The sequence below is a fragment of the Rhincodon typus genome, chromosome 7, assembly GCF_021869965.1.
Source record: "Rhincodon typus isolate 14 chromosome 7, sRhiTyp1.1, whole genome shotgun sequence".
NCBI classification, from domain to species: Eukaryota; Metazoa; Chordata; class Chondrichthyes; order Orectolobiformes; family Rhincodontidae; genus Rhincodon; species Rhincodon typus.
Window position 1 is genome coordinate 58,121,060 of NC_063338.1, and position 16,449 is coordinate 58,137,508.

The 16,449-nt window shown below is 39.1% G+C and overlaps 1 protein-coding gene across 6 annotated transcripts in view; it reads right to left on the reverse strand.

Moving 5' to 3' along the window:
* Nucleotides 1-208: 208 nt before the first annotated feature.
* Nucleotides 209-16,449, reverse strand: part of cobll1b (cordon-bleu WH2 repeat protein-like 1b) — a 152,047-nt gene continuing 135,806 nt past the window's right edge. For all 6 annotated transcript variants that reach the window (XM_048598984.1, XM_048598982.1, XM_048598983.1 and 3 more), the window contains 4 exons: nucleotides 12,624-12,864; nucleotides 9,263-9,363; nucleotides 5,370-7,030; nucleotides 209-2,338 (listed from right to left, as the gene is read on the reverse strand). In XM_048598984.1, coding sequence (XP_048454941.1) covers nucleotides 2,114-2,338; nucleotides 5,370-7,030; nucleotides 9,263-9,363; nucleotides 12,624-12,864 — 2,228 coding nt within the window. In that variant the 3' untranslated portion in view covers nucleotides 209-2,113. The remainder of the gene's footprint in view (nucleotides 2,339-5,369; nucleotides 7,031-9,262; nucleotides 9,364-12,623; nucleotides 12,865-16,449) is intronic.

Here is a 16,449-nt window from a genome sequence, read left to right on the forward strand (position 1 = left end):
AGGAACAGATCATCTCAGTTTAACATTGTGAATGCAGAATAAAACAAAAAGAGGGTAAAAGAACTTAATGTTTCAAAGATGTGTTTGTCACGTATAGAAATTGATGCATTGGATATTGCAGAACTTAACTTGTGAATTCTTAAATACAGTGCTCAATCAGAAAACGCATTCAAATCTGAAAGTGGACATTTCCAAAAATAAGCCCAAGTCATATTGACAGTGTTTTTACTTCAATATAAATATTTCATAAGTTTTGCAAAGACAAGCATTATTATAAATTGGCTAACCTAAGACATTTTATACATTAGAATTCCATTGCCCCATTGTAAAATTGCTTTTCAATGACTGAGTAAAGTATTGAATACAGACATATTGAATTAATTGTTTCCAGGAGTAATATTAGATACATTATTTGCATTTGTTTCATTTTACTTCTACATTAAGCAAAATTAATTACACATTTATATGAACATTTTCTTCAAAGATAATTCATCAACTGATATTTCTTAATCAAACTAATAATTGAAACATTAAAGCTGAAGATTTATATATCAATTTTAATTCATTTCTTGGCATAACACTTCATATGACAGATGTTCTTGTAACAGTTTAGTAAGAGTGCAAGCTAGTTACCATCTACAGAAAACTTCCACCAAATATTTGATATGCTTTTATTTGTATGACACAATCAAGTACCTATTGATTTGGCTTTTAAGTTTGAAGTAAAGTGCCAGCTAATTGATTCTATAAATGCTTCTAATTGCTGGAGAGGTAAAGAGTTCATTAAAAGACTAGATTTTACAGCAGGCTTTCAGACCCCAATGTTGGCACCAGATGACGATCCCCAAGTTCCCATTTGCTGGCAGCAATTTGAAGGTGCAATCTTCCCAGTGACGGCCTCTTTAACTGGCTGCCTCTGTGCTCACTAAACTATTAAGGGCAGTGCGTGAGTTCCCAATGATACCAAAGCAATCAGAAGGCAAGCAGATTCAGAGCCTCCACACAACACAGGAAAGGTGAGGCAGATTTGAGGCCTATAAGATACCTCGACATGGAGGTGCCTTCGGAGATGTTCATTTAAATAAAAACTTTTCAGTGGTAAAGCTACCAGGCCTCTCATAGCAGAGGGGAAAACCTCCCAGGTGGATTTTATTTTTGGCAGCAGGCAGGAGTGTTCATGCCCACATCTCCCTCCTTCGGGAAGTGGACCCTCCAGCTCTGAGAGCTCTACGGTTTGCCAAAAGCAGCTCACCTCCATTGTGATGGTAGCCTCTATACATGGCAAGGACATCTCCACAGATATCAAAACACTGGCGTACTTAGAAAATCACCACTAATTGGAACCTTAAATTATCTCACTCGGCTGCCTGTCTCTGAAGTACAGGCTGTTGATCATGGTCCATTCTTAACCATGGAAAATTAACCTGATGGCATATCTACATGGCTTCCCCTGTTTTTCCCAGGTGTCCTGCACCTACATACTAACTTGATCTTAGCCCCATTGGCCAAAAAGATTAAACCCATAGTTTTGGGAACATCTGAGACCTGAAATTACAACAAGGAAATACAACACTGCTGAATGCTCATCAGGAGAACCAAATATTGGCTGGTTTCTTGTTGAGCAATTGGAGGGCATATCACTAAATTATAAAAGCCAGAAAGGCTGAAGACAGTAGTTGGATTTAAAAATAAATTGGCAACATATATTTGTCAATTACATTTAAAATATTTTAGTCCTTATTACAAAAGTGTTTTTACTATTATTATATCTTTTTATGTACAGTGTAAAATCTGTATGCAAAAATGTTGATTTTGTAGTGAAAGATAGATTAAAGATGTGAAATTGAGATTGTTTTGGTTATAAGTGCACATAATTTTCACATACAACATATATATAGTACAGGTATTTGTATTTTCAGGTTCACAATTACAGCTATCAATTTTGAGCCAAGGCCCCTCATATTCCAGTGAATTGCAGAATGTAGTGCAAGAAGATATTTGTGACTGTATACTACAGAGTTTAATAATTGCTGGACAATTTCTCAGTTGTAACTGAATAAATTTCAAATTAAAGCTGATCAACTTAGTTTTAGTAAATTATTAATGCATGTAGTTACATTGTGGTAAGTGTGTCCACCTTTTTAAGTTTGGCAGCTCCGTCTCCTGAGCGAATAGCATCCAGTACAGCTTGATGAATTTCTCCTGGATCACTCATTTGGGAAATTAAAGCAGGTTTTGATTTACTTAAAGGAGATGGCAACTGTGGTTGAATGTGCTGTGCCTCAGTTCCTACTTTTATATAGCAATCCACTTCTGGCCCTCTTACAGGAGACAAAGTCTGTAAAAGATTGTAAGAGAACTGAAATTCAAAGCATCTATTACCGCAAGATGTGACAAATTCTACAAGCACAGACACTAAAATTAGGTTGTAATCCATCATTTGCTCCCCACCTCCTTCAATATCTCCTAACTGAATGGTGAGAAATCAACAAGATCTAATGAAAACATGTCAGCAGTCCATTAGATGTACACTTGAATTTTCTTCCACTATTAAATTTATAAGATGCTTGCCCCTTCTTCCCAGTGAGCAGCGCACACTCACAATATGAGCAGGCATCCTACTCATGAGCTGGGTAGTACAGCTTACTTGCGGTTTCTGGAATAATGACAGCATATGGTAGATAATGCTCAATTTAAAAAATGTTTCATCTATAATTTACAATGAAGCAACAAGGCCAGATTAAGTATACAGTTTTATCCGATGCAAACAATTTCATTAAGGAATCGCTGAAGTTGGCTGTCCTAGTCTAGTTAGGGTCACAAGTTTCTGACTTAGGTCTTGAAGGTTCACAGATCTTTGGGCACATAGAACAGAGCATGTCATGGGGTGATTTGTTTCCTTTTCTTTTCTCATTATAGAGCATGATGGACAGGTTTTCGTCATTTTGAATCACTGTTGGCAGGTTCCTTGCATTCATTAATTTCCATGTTGCTGTACTTCAAGGGGTCTGCTCCCCAGAATGGTAACTGACTGGAAGTTGAGAAAACAGAACTTGGCAAGAGGAAACCGTTTCTGACCATCCAGACAGTATGTCCCAATCCATCAAAGTTAATTTTGTAGTGGAATTGAGACAGAATTATTTATTTTTAATTTGCCTCCTACTTGGAAATGTCTAGCAGCATTTTCATCAAGATATAATTTGCTGCATTTGGGACCTAGCACGTGATGTTCCTAGACCATATCATTACATAATGATGTAAACTCAGCTGTGGACTACAGTTTAATACTCACAAGTGCTTGTTTCACTGGGTACTGTATGTATAATACTATTAAAGTTGAGTTTTCTCTATGGAGAATAGGAAAATGGAGCTTTTTTGGCTTTTCAGTAGTATGGCCATCTATTACTTGTTAGAAAATAACAAGTTTTCAGATATAATAACTTCATTTTAAAGTTAGTATGGCTCCTACTGCTAAAGAACTTGCCATCATGCAAAATCCGTTGATGTGGATTTATTTATGAAAGATCTCTCATTTAATGGTTCAGCCAATATCAGTCCCAAACACACATCTGGCAACAGGATTTCATAAGTTACCAGCCTTTAAGATTCAAAAATGTCCTATAATTTCTGTTATTCTGGTGCAAAAATATTGCAGTTGCCTACTTAGATAATATTAGCAACTAGACTAGATAAAGTGTACAATTGTGCCAAGTACTTGTAGAAGGGATTTACACTTAATGTATCCCTGCTATTGTCTTAGGACTTCTCCAATTTAGCGCTAAAGAAAATGATTTCACCATGAACAGTGACACTTTATGAGGAGAAAAGCATCAACAAATCATTCAACAAAATGTCAATGTCAAGTGAAATATGACTGAGAAAGTCAGAGGATTTTGAGCCTTTTCACATCAGGACATTATATTGATGGTGGAGGATTGTCATGACCCCTCAATGCAAACTCTAAGGGCAGGGTTGTGGAGTGTCATAGTTCGGGAAAAAAAAATAAGAATTTAAAGCTATCTCGCAGCCAGTCACTCAGTCAGAGTTCCATGGCAGCCAATACTGCCTCTAACTCTGCAAACCCCAAAATTTCAATGCCACCTTGAATTTAGGAAACCTTGTGTCAAGCAATAATTTTTTAAATTTCTAGCATTAGTAGGTAATCTTCATAGTATCTAGGCTTACATTTTATTTCACTTCCATTGTTTACATACTATAATTGCAAAGTAAATTAATTAGTAGCCAGAAATGTTTTATTAGCATCTATGCTCAGCTCAAAGCAGTATTCTCAGGTATATAACAGCCAAATCAGAACTCCTTATTAGCTTGTATGTTGAACCAAAGGGATTATTCCCTCTCCTTGTTAGGTCTCCCAGTGACTAGAGAGCAACCTGCAGGGCTGTGGTGGGTGAAGTAACTCTAGAGGCCGGTATCAGATCGTAAGTCACCCTTTAATTACACATGGAGAGTCCTTGACACAGATCCAGCTCCCAGAGTGAACGGAACCTCTAACACTCCTGTTCTTACTGTCCGCCAGGGCTCCCTGATTGGACCAGATTAACAGCCCCAATCAGGTAATTTATATTCTGAGGTCCACCTGGCTGACCTCTTTACAATCACTACAGTGGTATTCACATTTGTTGGTGCTATTCATCTGTCCATTCTTGTGGTTCTGACATCAACTTTTTAAAGTAATTTCTAAGTATGCTGTTATTTATCCAGCTCAATTTCTTTTCCTCTGAATTGGGCCAAGGCATTTAATATTGTGAATTTCTCTCACTAGGAACAGTTAACTCAACTTTCCTTGGGATGCTCAACTTTCACATTATTTAGACTTTATGACCTTAAAAGGGAAGCTTCTATGAAACACCTTAATCATAGAATAATCAAGAGTGCTCATGGCACAATAGTAGGGCCCCACCTCTGGATCAGAAAACTGGGGTTCAAACCCCATCTGCTCCAGAGATGTGTCATAGCACACCTGAATAGGTTAATTAAAAATATATAATGTAACAACTGGTGTAACACAGTATGACACTTGTTATAACAGCAGAGAGGATTTGAAATGATCACTATCATAGCAAATCATCTGTTTAAAATCATATGACATATTAGTATTTACACAAATTTCTAAAAGGAAGTTTAACCTTTTACTCAAAACAAACTTCTCTAAATAACCTGTTCATGAAATTTCCAATGGCATTACTGTTTTGTTTTAAAAAAGTAATCACGTTATTGTGATTAGGTACTTCCTTGAATTGAAGTTGCATAGATCAATTTACAAGGACAAAGGAACACCTAATGGAACAATAGATTTTTTTTGCATGTTAGAATCAGTAAACAACCTTCCATTATTGTACTGCTGTTACCTGTTTCGGTAAGCTGTTGTGACTGGACTCATTATGAACCGTTAAAGCTGGATGCAATTCTCTTTCTGCAGAATTAATTGGAGAGGACAGGGTTGATGAATCCATTCCAGCACTCCTGGGTTTAAAGCAATATGTTGGATTTGTTTGTGTTTTCTTGACTGCTGAAGACACCGCAAGAGCAAAAGGTGATGGTGAGGTAGGACTGTATGTTCTTGCAGCAACAACAGTAGTTCTGACAGCTTTTGTGTCATCTAATTTTACACGAATAGATGGCTTCTTCGGTACTTTGGGAGGTATCGAAGGTCGAGATATAGGTGTCTCCCCAGATTTGGGCAATTCTTTCTGGGCATTCCCTTCAGAAATTGCAGCAAATTCTGGAGGTGGTGGAATTATAACATTTAGATCATCTGCATTTGTTGGAATAACTTCCTGAACTGACACACCATTTTCTTCTTTTGGTAAGAATGTGTTATCTCTATCTAAGCTAGATTGAGAAGGTAAACTAGAACTTCTAGCAAGTGCAGAGGTAACATATTGTCCTGAGCTCCTTTTATGCAGCTGGAGGAAGACTGATCCAGGCTTCATTTTCCTCTCTGAAGTACTCTGGGTTCTTCTATTTACTAACACCTTGGATTGCCCATCTTCACTGTCAGCAAGCAATTTGGAATCTGTTGTTTCTGGGTGATGAGTTTGGATGGCAGAATTAATGGATTTCCCTTTAGCACTTTTATCAAAATTAGCTCCTTGGTGAAAAGCAGTTAGCTCTCTTATAACATTGGTTAGAGGTTCTTCTAAGGTACCAGGCAGCTTTGTTGACTCTTTTGAAGTGTCAGGCACTGGGACAACATCATAAGATCCTTTTTGCTGATCTGTTATTTCAGCTACTGGCACGACTCCATATGTGACAAATGCTTCATTTTCTAATGACTTTGAGGGGACAATTTTATAGGTTGTCATTCCAATCTTTGGTATATAGTCTCTTGTGATTTCATTTGAAGGCTTGGGCTTAGGCTCAGACTCACACTTATATAGCACTGGAATCTTTGTCGGACTTTCTGGACTTCTGGTGGCAACTTTGGTTGGCAATGATGCACGGGGATCATTGGATGCGGAGGATTCTGTAGCTGGTTGGTTAATAGACATCTTATCCTGCTTATCAGCAAGTGTGCGTGCCGTTGCATCAGCAGACGTATTTGATGACACATAATTCTGTTGCTTTGCTGGTGTCGTCTGAGCAACGGTGAAATTATTGACTTGTGGGTATTGTTCAGAAGTACTTTCTGATGTATTTGTCAAAGTTGTATCAGATGTTAGGGTAACGGTACTCTCTGTTGTTTTTGTATAATGGGCATTCTGGAAATCCACTGTTTTATCAGACTCTTCAGAATTATTTTTTTTAATTTCCAGCTCGTTGATCTCCACTGTGTCTGAAATTTTTCGATTGTCTTTATCAGTTACATTTGATGGTTGAGAATTGGCAGAATGTTTTGCCGCAGGACTGGTCCTTGCATCACTACAAGTGCTTTTTTCTTCTGGAGTTTGAGTAGACTGTCCTGCTATTCCTTCATCAGGTGGTAACATGGTCCTCATGGTTGAAATTCCATCAGAATCTCCCTGATGCATATCATTGCGTACATTTTCCACAATTACTGGTTCTTCAACTAAAATGCAAGCAAAGAATCTGATCAGTTTACTTGCATGACAAAAATTACTAGCAATAACAGGAAATTCCACAAGTATTTACATCCATAATTGAAGCTTAAAAATGGAGAAATGTGCAGCAAAATATCTAATGGAGTACTGCCTTTGCTGATTTACAACACAAACAAATTTCTCATGGCATCACTTATGGTGAGTGTCATTTTTCCGTGGAACGGTGGATAAAAGGGTAGTTTGTTATTCAAATGACTAGCTGCACTTTATGATGAAGAGACAATCCTAGTCACTTGAAGAGCTCAGCAGAACTATAAGCCAGTTACAATGATTAATTCCATTGTATTTTGTCATTAATTTTGACCAAAAGCAGGCACATGAATCAGATTTTTAAAACATGAAAATGACAGCAAAAAGGGAGTCAAGCATCGAGGTACCAGATGAAGGTAGAAGAGACAGGAAACTGAAACGTTATTGTGTTTTAAATTAAGGTGTGGAGATACTGGTGTTGGACTGGGGCAGAGTACCTTGTTTAAATTAAGAAAGATAATCCATTAGATCAACAATAGCATTATGTGGCCCTTTATTATATATCATATACTTAAATACTCAGTTGTACCGACTGAACTGGATAATTCTGATTGTACCCATTTCTCCTGGAGTTTCATCGATGTACATGTCAAAAAGATCAAGTTGCAGTCCAGTTGCAGCAGAGTTTTACTGTGATACTTCAACTTCCTGCTGCCAAATAAACAGGTATTGGGCACACAATTCAACTATTCTAAATGTAGTGGCAAGAGGTTTGTGCGGAGCAAAAATACCAGCACAGGTCTATTGCACTGAACAGCCTGTTTCTGTGATACAAAGTAAGATGTAATCCTGTGTATTAGATGCACTAACTGTTTATGCAGTCAACTGCTCAGCACCTGATTCTGTATATTTACTTTCGGCTTCTCTCTGCTGCTTTTGGGAGTAGGATTGGTGGGAATAGTCTCTGACCCAGCAACGGAGGTAGGGAGGTGATGGAAGACGGAAAATTAAAACCTCTGCAAAACACTGCTCCTGTAAAAGTTGACCATGTACATTTTGATTGAAGATTTCATCTAATGTACTTAACTAAAAGTTTAAATGGTTAATATCAATAATGCATATGTATATATTTCCAACCTGTACATTAATAACTTGGATAAAGAAAATGAATGTACTATAGCCAAGTTTGCTGATGACACAAAAATAGGTGGGAAGGCAAAGCTGAGAATGACAGAGTTTGCAGAAGATATAGACAGGTTAAGTGAATGGGCAAAAACTTGGCAGATAGAATATCACGTGGGAACAAGTGAGAGTATGTATTTTGACAGGAAGAATAGACTGATTGAATAGTATTTAAATGGAGAAAGACTACAGAAAGCTACAGCAGAGAGGGCAGTTCTCATGCATACATCACAAAAAACTAACAAATTCCGTAAGTAATAAGCAAAGCAAATAGAATGTTGGCTAGTATTTCAAAGAGAATGGATTATAAAAGTAGAGAGGTTTTGCGCAAACTACAAGGCACTAGTCAGACCACAGCTGGAAAACTGCAAACATTTTTGGTCCCCTTATCTAAAGAAAGATACACTAGCACTGGAAGCAGTCCAGAGAATGTGCACTAGATTGATTCTGCAGAGGACAAGCTGAGTAGGTTGGGCTTATACTCATTGGGGTTAAAATAAGGATGCAAGATCCTTAAGGGACTTGTCAGGATAGATACAGAGAGTTTATGTCCCCTTGTGGAAGAACCTAGGGCCAGAGTGCATAAACTCAGGGTATGGGGTCATCCAGTTAGGATAAAGATGAAGAGGAATTTCTTTTCTCAGGAGATGAAGAATCTAAGGAATGCTTTATCACAGAGGGCCGTCAAGGCTAGGTCATTAAGTACATTCAAGACTGAGACAGACAAAATTTTATTCAGGAAGGGAATCAAGGTTTATGGGGAAGAGGGTGGAAAGTGGAATTTAGAATTTTGAGGTCAGCAATGATCTCATTGAATGGCTTTGCATATTTGATAGCTAAATAGCCTATTTCTGTTCCTACATCTTTTGGTCTGAACAAGAAAATTGAGGACAATCCAGTTTACATGGATTACTTCAAATTGAAAATTGAGGACAATCCAGTTTACATGGATTACTTCAAATGCTAATTTAAGTTCTGAAGGCTTAGAATTGCACACAGATTTTTCATTATTTATATATGGTACTTACCATTTGCGTTTGCCATTGACAGATCCACATCCACATTTGTTATCAAATTTTTACCCTTTTCTGTCACTATTTGGTGACACACATCTTCTGCTGTATTTATTCTGTTAAAGCACAAGAAAAAAGGAGGCACATGTATTATAAAGGGCTTGTATTAATTTGAATGCTGATTTTGCAAACTATAATGATCATTTAAAAATGGAGTGGGTGAGGATTGCAACCACGTTGTAAATAGAATATTTATAATTATGATGCCCAACACTTCAAATTGATTTAGTTCACAGCATTAAAATTATTTCAATACAGAACTGACATTATTAAATTTGATTGAACTGGAGGTACGAAGTTAATAGATTCTCATTGGTTGAGAAGTTGAGCTATAAACACAAAAATAAACTTTCATGACAAGATTAACAGAATGTGCGTTGTTTAGCACCTGTTTAATGAAAGGAAATAAATTAATGACTAATCACAATACTGGTAATTGCCTTACAGGTACATTAGGGTATTAGTTTGGGTACAAAGGGAAAAAAAAGTGGGATTTTGTAACATCAAGCCAATGTAGGCAAGGAAGGACTCCTTCTGTGCTAAATTTCCTTTGTTTCTAGTCCACTAAATCCCACTGAATAGGTAAATTATCCATTATTATAATCAATGGAACAACAGTTCCGCCCACTCTGCTTTACTCATCTGATACTTGAACTGTGTACGAGTATAATAGCAAAAAGTTCAACCACTTTCAGTTGAAACTTCAAAGAGCAGACAAAGATCAAAGATGCAGAGTGACATATCAGATTCTGGGGTGTTCACCCAAGCTGCCATGCCAAACAACTAAGTTGGGCTGACTATACAACCAGAATTATTTTCTTTTTATTCATTTGTGGGATGTTGGCATCGCAGACTGGCCAACATTTATGCCAGCCGCTAGTTGCCCTTCAGAGGGTGATGGTGAGCTGCCTTCTTTAACTGCTGTAGTCCACCTGCTGTTGGCTGGCCAACAATGCCATTAGGGAGGGAATTCCAGGAATTTGACCCAGCGACAGTGAAGGAACGGTGATATACTTCCAAGTCAGGTTGGTGAGTGGCTTGGAGGGGAACTTGAAGATGGTGTTGTTCCCTTATATCTGCTGCCTTTGTCCTTCAAGATGGAAATGGTCATGTGTTTGGAAGGTGTTGTCTGAGGATTTTTGGTGAATTTCTGCAGTGCATCTTGCACAGCTGCAACTGAGTGTTGGTAGTGGAGGGAGTGGATGCTTGGGGATGTAGTGCCTATCAAGCGGGCTTCTTTGTCCTGGATGGTATCAAGCTTCTCGAGTGTTGTCATCCAGGCAAGTGGGGGGTATTCCATCACACTCCTGACGTCTGCCTTGTCAATGATGGACAGGATTTGGGAAGTCAGGAGGTGATTTACTCACTGAAGTATTCCTAGCCTCTGACCTGCTCTTGTAGCCAAATGTTTTTATGTGGTGAGGCCAGTTGAATTTCTGGTCAATGATAACTCCAGGGATGTCAACAGTGGTGGATTCAGTGACGATAACACCATTGGATGTCAAGGGGCAGTGGTTAGATTGTTGCTTATTAGTGATGACATAACTTGGCATTCATGCGGCACAAATATTACTTTCCACTTGTCAGCCCGATCTTGGATATTATCCAGATCTTGTTGCATTTGGACATTGTCTGCTTCAGTATCTGAGGAGTCGTGAATGGTGCTGAACATTGTGCAGTCATTGGCGAACATTCCTACTTCTGACCTTATGATTGGTGGGGGGGAATGTTATTGATGAAACAACTGAGAATGGTTGGGTCCAGGACACTACCCTGAGGTACTCCTGCAGAGATGTCCTGAAGCTGAGATGATTGACCTCCAACAACCACGACCATCTTTCTATTTACCAGGTAAGACTCCAACCACTGGATAGTTTGCCCCCTGATACCCAGTTTTGCTAGGGCTTCTTGATGTCACACTCAGGCAAATGCAGTCTCGGTGTCAAGAGCTGTCACTCTCACCTCACCTCTGGAATTCAGCTCTTTTGTCCATGTTTGAACCAAGGCTGTAAGAGGTCAGGAGTTGAGTGGCCCTGGCAGAACCCGAACAGACCATCACTGAGCAGATGTTGCTTGACAGCACTGCTGATGACATCCACCATCATTCTGCTGATGATTGAGAGTCAGGTTGATGCAGCGGTAATTGGCCGGGTTGGACTTGTGTTGCATTTTATGTACAGGACATACTTGAGCAATTCTCCACATTGTCAGGTAGATGCCAATGTTATAGCTGTACAGGAACAGCTTGGCTAGGGGACCAGCAAATTCTGGTGCGCTAATCTTTAGTACTATTGCCAGAATGTTGTCAGAGCCCATAGCCTTTTCAGGATCCAATGTCTCCAACCATTTCTGATATCACGTGGAGTGAATCAAATTGGCTGAAGACTGGTATCTGTAATGCTGGGGACCACTGGAGAATGCCGAGATGGATCTTCCACTCGGCACTTCTGGCTGAAGACTGCTACGAAAGTTTCAGCCTTATCTTGCGCACTGATGTGCTGGCTCTTCCATCACTGAGGATGGGGATATTTGTGGAGTCTCCTTCTCCAGTGAGTTGTTGAATTGTGTAATCGTTCATTCACAACTGGGAGGACGGCAGAGCCTAGTTCTGATCCATTAGTTGTGGGATCGCTTAGCTCTGTCTATCACTTGCTGCTTATGCTGTTTGGCATGCAAGTAGTCCTGTTTGGTGGCTTCACCAGGTTGACACCTCATCTTCATGTATGCCTGGTGCTGCTCCTGGCATGCACTCCTGCACTCTCCATTGAACCAGGGTTGATCCCATAGATTGATGGTAATGGTTGAGTGGGGGATATGCCAGGCCATGAGGTTACAGATTGTGCTGGAGTACAATTCTGCTGCTATTGATGGCCCACAGTGCCTCATGGATGCCCAGTCTTCAGTTGCTAGATCTGTTTGAAGTCTGTCCCATTTAGCACAGTGATAGTGCCACTCAATACGATAGAGGTTATCCTCAATGTGAAGGCGGGACTAGTGAGTAGTGACTAGGGACTAGGGATTAGTGTGATCAGATCTTTGTTTACCAACCTCGACACAATAAGACAAAGTGCCTCCTCTTGTGCTGTAAATATCAATGTGTGCACAAGGCCATCAACAATATAATTCACCAGCTGCATCTATGGGAAGAAAGCTGAGTTAACGTATTGTCAGAACCAAGTCACCAGACTAAAAATGTTAACTAATTTCTTCCTACAGATGCTGCCAGACGTGCTGAGCTTCTCCAGTCATTTTTGTTTTCGTTTCAGATCTCCAGCATTTTGCAGTTCTTTGTTTTATATAATTCACTATCACTTACTTGCCCTCAGATTTGATATCAGCTTCTTTATTTGTCACTGTATAAGAACAATGCTCATCCGAGTTGGCAGGATCTGAAGTCTGTACACTTTGAGAACTGGATGTACCATCTGTGGAAATTGGTGGGCACAGCACCTCTTCCGCTTTTTGAACAATAGCTTCTTTTGTATCATCAATGTCTGCAGCTCTTATTTCTTCTGTTTCAATAATCTCTTCAAGGTTACATTCCGATCCAATGCCAGCTGTACCCATAAGAAAACATGAGTTAAGTTTGTGCATTCATGAAAAACCTAGGCAATGCCAATAATTTATGAAGCTGCTTAAAACTGAAGTTTTCAACAATTGAACACACATCTTTCAGATCTGTACTTTGGTAAGACTAAACCCTCAAAGCAAACCTGTTGAGTGTTCTGCAGGATTTATTTGTGCAATTACAAATCTATTCCAATCTGCACAAAAAAAAAACATTTTCCATTGTAAAGTAACCCACAATATTTAATTTCAAAACACATTGAAAACTTATCAATCTCTAACAGTGACAACATCCACTACAAAAACACCATGGCTACCTGTCATATTTGTTTTCAATGCTTCTGACCTAACAGCTTAACATCACATTTGGCTCAAAAAGTGATAGAATTTAGGGGTCTGAAGTTCTGCAACAAAGGGAAGGGGCTTCACCATAGCCAAATGGTGCTGCACTCTTGATTTTGGTTGTCTTGCCCCTGAACACCCACCATTTTCGGTGGGAGGAGGAGAAGGGGCAGGTTGTACTTTGCACATCTGTGGTTCATTCTGACAGTTGCACATGTAAAAGCACAGATATTTTGAGACAGAACTTCATTACTTTTTTTAAATAAGCAGGATGCCCAAAGCATTCTTTGTTCAAGAGAAAATCTAAACTCAGAATTATTTGAAGATGTATTCTTTTGAATAAATCTAAAGAACTCTTTGGGAGTAGAGGGGTGACCATGGGCAATACAGGATGTCTTTTGGGATTGTTATTAGATATGAATGCACGTAAAAAGTGGATAAACTCATCAGAACCGTTATGCTCATCTGTACTGTTACGTCATTTAATTTCCCTGCCCTTTAAATGAGAAAACCGCAATTTAAAAACAAAATCAGTACTTGCTATTTCACCATCTATTGACACAAGCCCGAAGACTGTCATTATAAGATTTATTCTGTATGATTAATTTCACAGCTTGACATTATCACAGTGCATTGCTTGTCAGTGTACATTTTGACAGACAGTTCCAAGTGGTTAAGAGTCTCTGATGTGGGGCTATGAATACAAATGCTTGTTTGTTTTATATAAAGGATTAAGTTCTTAATGACATGTACTTTAATGAAAAGAATGTGTTTACTTAATGAAATGAATGTGTTTACTTAATAAAATGAATGCATTTTTACTGAACAAGAGTGTTTATCTTAAAAGGTCAAGTCATCAATGAACACCTACAACTTCAGTGCTGAGTTCTGCCCATGTTGAATACTTGGTGAGATGACATGGAGCATGTAAGGGCATAAAGGATAATGGGTAGGGGACATGACTTGGTATAGGGGCTATAAAGTTCCATGGGGTGAGTAGAGGGACACAGGTTTGCATAGAGTGTATGGCTGGTGACAAGGAGTAGATGGAAGGATGAGCTGTCATGAAGTGGCATGGATGGAGCATACAGCGTGTGTTTTGGAGGGGACAGCAAGCGCTAGAGGGCTGATTTTGGTTTTATTGTTTTTTGTTTGGCAAATCATGGAGAATTGAGGTTTGCCCCTTACACAAGCCACCTCCACACTCGGCAACAAATGTAGCTGCCTCCAAAGACTTTCCAAGAGAGTGGTGGGCTCAACTCCTGTTAATACACACATCCCTGGTTCAAAAAATTAGACGATCCAGGGCATTACCTCCCGAGTCAGACAATTTCCAGACACTGTGCTTCTGATTCAGGAATAAAAGTTCAGGTCATAGTCTAACTGAAAATACCCACTACTTTGTCTGCAGTTGCAGATTTTAGCAACTAGACGTTGTGGCATGAATTAATGGTATTTCCTTTAGTCCCAGCAAATCTTTAAGTTATTTATTTTGCGGTACACATAATTATGAAACTAAACAAACCTCAATAAAATGGGTGCAAGCAGGATGCCATCCAGAATTTCCTTGTTTGCCAAATACTGCATCCAGCCACAACAGCGTGCAGCTGATCCCAGTAGGTTCACTGGAGCTCCCTTGTGGCACAATCCTTTCTGAGCACCCAGTGGACAAGACACCCCATTCATACCATCTCAGCTCAAATGATTTTAGCAAATAGATCAGATATATCCCTCCTTCTCTTTCCTTTTAACATCAAAACTATCAGAAGCAATTTTCTATTTCAACATTCCTCATTTGCAGTACTGAACTATGTGTTTGAACACCCTACTGTAAAGACGTGAATGCTGAAATGGTAGGTGGAATGAACTTAACAATGCAGCTCATTTCAATTCGAATTCACACACAATACCTTATGCGCAAAAGTAGTAGTCAATTTCCAATCTGCCTGAAATAAAAATATTGAAGGAAACTCCAGGGGAACTAAAAATCACAGAAATGGACATTGTAGGGTCAGTGCTGAAGATAGAAATAAGTTGCTCATACTGTGGGCAGCTTCACATTTGGTATAGCACTGTGGTTTTAACAGGTATCCTGAAATCTAATGGAATGATCAGTATTCAACATTCTGTTGGCATATGTCTGAACTGTTTATTTCCATTGAGATACCTGAAATTCAATTAGTCAGTCAACAGTCATGTCAGCAGTAACACAAAGGAACTGCAGGCTCTAACACAAAAATATAAGACTACTGTCCTTGCCATTGATACAGGTCTAGCAGGGTTACATCACAGTTATGGGTAATAGGCCTTCTGCAATCTATACTCTGATTATGTAGTCATTCACCATTCTGGCACACAAAGGCAAACAACAAGGAAACAAAATCAAACTCATGCATCATTACTTTTGTAGAACTTCAGTTAATTCAGTTCCTCAATCTTGTAGTCTGCCAATCTTTCATTGTGCGGAAAATAAGACCACAATAAGACCTTCAGATGTTGGATGAAAAGCAGGCCATTCAGTCCATTGAGTTTGTTCTACCATTCATGATTGATCTGATAATCCCCAATTCCACTTTCCTGCCTTCACCAATTAAAGCTGTATAAGGCTCTGGTCTGACCACATTTGGAATATTAGGAGCAGTTTAGGGCCCCATATCTAAGGAAGGATATGCTAACCTTAGAAGGGTTCTAGAGGAGGTTTACAAAAATAATCCCAGAGATGAAGGGTTTGCCATATGAGATGCAGTTGAAAACTGAGTTTGTACGCAGAGTTTAGAAGAATGAAGGGGAACCTCATTGAAACTTTCAGAGTATTGAGCGACCTTGATAGAGTGGATGTGAAGATGATATTTCCACTGGTTGGAGAGGCTAGGACCCAAGGGAACAGCTTCTGAGTGAAGGTACAATGCTTTAGAACTTAGATGAGGAGGAATTTCTTCAGTCAGAAGGTGGTGAATCTGTGGAACTCATTGCCACGGAAGGCTGTGGATGCAAAGTCACTGAGCGTATTTAAGACAGAGACAGATAAGTTCTTGATTAGTAATGGATCAAAGGTTACGGAGAGAAAGCAGGTGAATGGGGTTGAGAAATGTAACAGTTTTGATTGAATGGCATAGAAGACTTCATGGGCTAAATGGCCTATTTCTGCTCCTATATCTTATGGTTATATGCTTTCCTGTTCTCTCATTCACATTCAGAGCATCCTCTCAGTTGGCCATTTATATATGTTTTCG